We start from the raw sequence: 2,710 nt of genomic DNA on the forward strand, positions 1-2,710 counted from the left end.
CAGAGAATCTTGGTGAATGGAAAAGTCTAGGCCCGAAGGCCTGGCACAAGCTTGGGTATCCTGGAGCGTTTGCTCACATCTTCATCTTAGCATCTAACCGAACCACCGACTCTGGGAGGGTCCCTAGTGTGGGCAAAATGGCTTGTCCAATGAGAAAGGCTTGAAATCCCAAGCGGGCGGTTGCAACTGCTGGAGGGTTTTACGACCCTTTGTCTCTAAGCATGGTATTTCGCATATGTAATTCGCTTGGGTGTCGACGAAAGATTACTAAAAGTAAAAGGAAAAATAAAAAATAAAAGGAAAAATAAAAATAAATTAATAATAATAGTAACAACAAATATCATACACAGCTAAAAAACATTGTCAAAAGCTAGAGAAAACAAATTAGTTTACTAATTTATTTCTGACCAAACTGAGCAACTAGTTCATGCTGTTATGGTTGAAAATGCATGAATTTAAATGTGGTTGTCACTCACATGGCTTTGCAGTCTGTATGTGGTCTTATATTGTTTTCCTCCTGTCAACAGGGTTGTGGCTTTGGCTACAGGTACACACGTCTGCCTCATCTGCTGAAGACCAAACCAGAGGACGCAAACCTGCCCAGCCTGCAAAGTGAGTGACTCTTCTGTCCTCCTCCATCTTTATTTTCAGCCCATCTTCAAGCTTTAGTTTGTTTTCTGAAAACTTTTTCTTTACTTTTCAGTATTTTCTGTTCTCCTATTGACTTTATATTTGTTATATAATTTGGTAATTTTTAATTTTATTAAAATGTTTTATAAAAATTAAATAATTGTAATAGAATTAGGGCTGTCGATAGATTAAAATGCAATTAAATTAATGATATTATGGTAGATAGCATATATTAGTAATGAAGATCATTCCAAGTATCACACTGAACATGATGAAAGCATTGAATAGACAAAAAAAAAAGGCGTTAAGGCCCGTTCACACCAAGGACGATAACTATAAAGATAACGATAAAGATATAGTTCTAAAAATCGTTCTCAATAGTAAAGAATAGCAGAGTCCACACCACAACTATAACGATAAAGACACAGAGAAACGATATCGTTGGATTCACTTTCAAAGTGATTTTTCTCCAGCTGATGAACGATAAAAAATTGACAGCCAATCAGAATCCATCCTGCTTTAACGAGCTCAAGAATTTAAAGCGGCAGACGCGCGTGTGCGCTTAGAATAAACAGACGATATCGTTCGCTGGTGTGGACGCTAATATCGTTATCTTTATAGTTATCTTTATATTTATCTTTGCGACAGACGCATGTGCGCTTAGAATGAGCAGACGATATCGTTCGCTGGTGTGGACGCTAATATCGTTAACTTTATAGTTATCTTTATAGTTATATTTATAGTTATCTTTGCGGCAGACGCATGTGCGCTTAGAATGAACAGACGATATTGTTCACTGGTGTGGACGCTAATATAGTTATCTTTATAGTTATCTTTATAGTTATCTTTGCGACAGACGCATGTGCGCTGAGAATGAACAGACGATATTGTTCGCTGGTGTGGACGCTAATATCGTTATCTTTATAGTTATCTTTATAGTTATCTTTATAGTTATCTTTGCGACAGACGCATGTGCGCTTAGAATGAACAGACGATATCATTCGTTGGTGTGGACGCTAATATCGTTATCTTTATAGTTATCTTTATAGTTATCTTTATAGTTATCTTTGCGACAGACGCATGTGCGCTTAGAATGAACAGATGATATTGTTCGCTGGTGTGGACGCTAATATCGTTATCTTTATAGTTATCTTTATAGTTATCTTTATAGTTATCTTTATAGTTATCTTTATAGTTATCTTTATAGTTATCTTTATAGTTATCTTTATAGTTATCTTTATAGTTATCTTTATAGTTATCTTTATAGTTATCTTTATAGTTATCTTTATAGTTATCTTTATAGTTATCTTTATAGTTATCTTTATAGTTATCTTTATAGTTATCTTTATAGTTATCTTTGCGACAGACGCATGTGCGCTTAGAATGAACAGACGATATCGTTCGCTGGTGTGGACGCTAATATCGTTATCTTTACAGTTATCGTTCTTGGTGTGAACTGGGCTTTAGACCCTGACTCTCTAACGTAAAGCTTTTGTAATGAGGGTATGTAGATCTAAAATGGCTTGCATTCTTACTTGGTAAAACATTTACAGATATGTGTTGAAACATTTTGACCTTTGGCCAATACTTCTGGAGGGCACTGTGTGCATCAGTCATTGAAAAGCCCTGATTAGTTACTGGTTACTGTACCTTGTAATAGTTCTCTTCTTCTGTCAGGGCTTTAGAGAGTCCAAAGTCGCTGATTTTTGCATAGTGCTGAGTGACTAAAAGCACGTTCCTCGCTGCAAGATCTCTGTGAACAAAGTTGTGCTCTTCCAGATATTTCATTCCCATAGAGACCTGATGAACCAGCTCTGTGATGTTCTTCACAGAGATGTGTCTGAAAACACACAAAGTGAAAAGCGAGTAACAATTAACAATACTACTATTGTTTATGACTTAAAGTTCAATCATGAAACTGCACAAGCTCAGTCTCCTCACACGGACCAAATCCAAAAACCAAATACATTAACTTCTCAAATCCATTAGGTGGATTGTATGCAAAGTGTATTACACTCTTAAAAATAAAGGTGCTTAAAAGGTTCTTCACAGCGATGCCATAGAAGAACCATTTTTGGTT

The 2,710-nt window shown here is 36.0% G+C and overlaps 1 protein-coding gene across 1 annotated transcript in view; it reads left to right on the forward strand.

Moving 5' to 3' along the window:
- The window catches only part of rnf123 (ring finger protein 123), a 174,329-nt gene that overhangs the window by 65,217 nt on the left and 106,402 nt on the right, over positions 1-2,710 (forward strand). The window contains exon 31 of the mRNA XM_016506503.1: positions 528-612. Coding sequence (XP_016361989.1) covers positions 528-612 — 85 coding nt within the window. The remainder of the gene's footprint in view (positions 1-527; positions 613-2,710) is intronic.

Source organism: Sinocyclocheilus anshuiensis, unplaced genomic scaffold (genome assembly GCF_001515605.1).
Source record: "Sinocyclocheilus anshuiensis isolate Anshui unplaced genomic scaffold, SAMN03320099.WGS_v1.1 scaffold2083, whole genome shotgun sequence".
In the NCBI taxonomy this organism is placed as follows: domain Eukaryota; kingdom Metazoa; phylum Chordata; class Actinopteri; order Cypriniformes; family Cyprinidae; genus Sinocyclocheilus; species Sinocyclocheilus anshuiensis.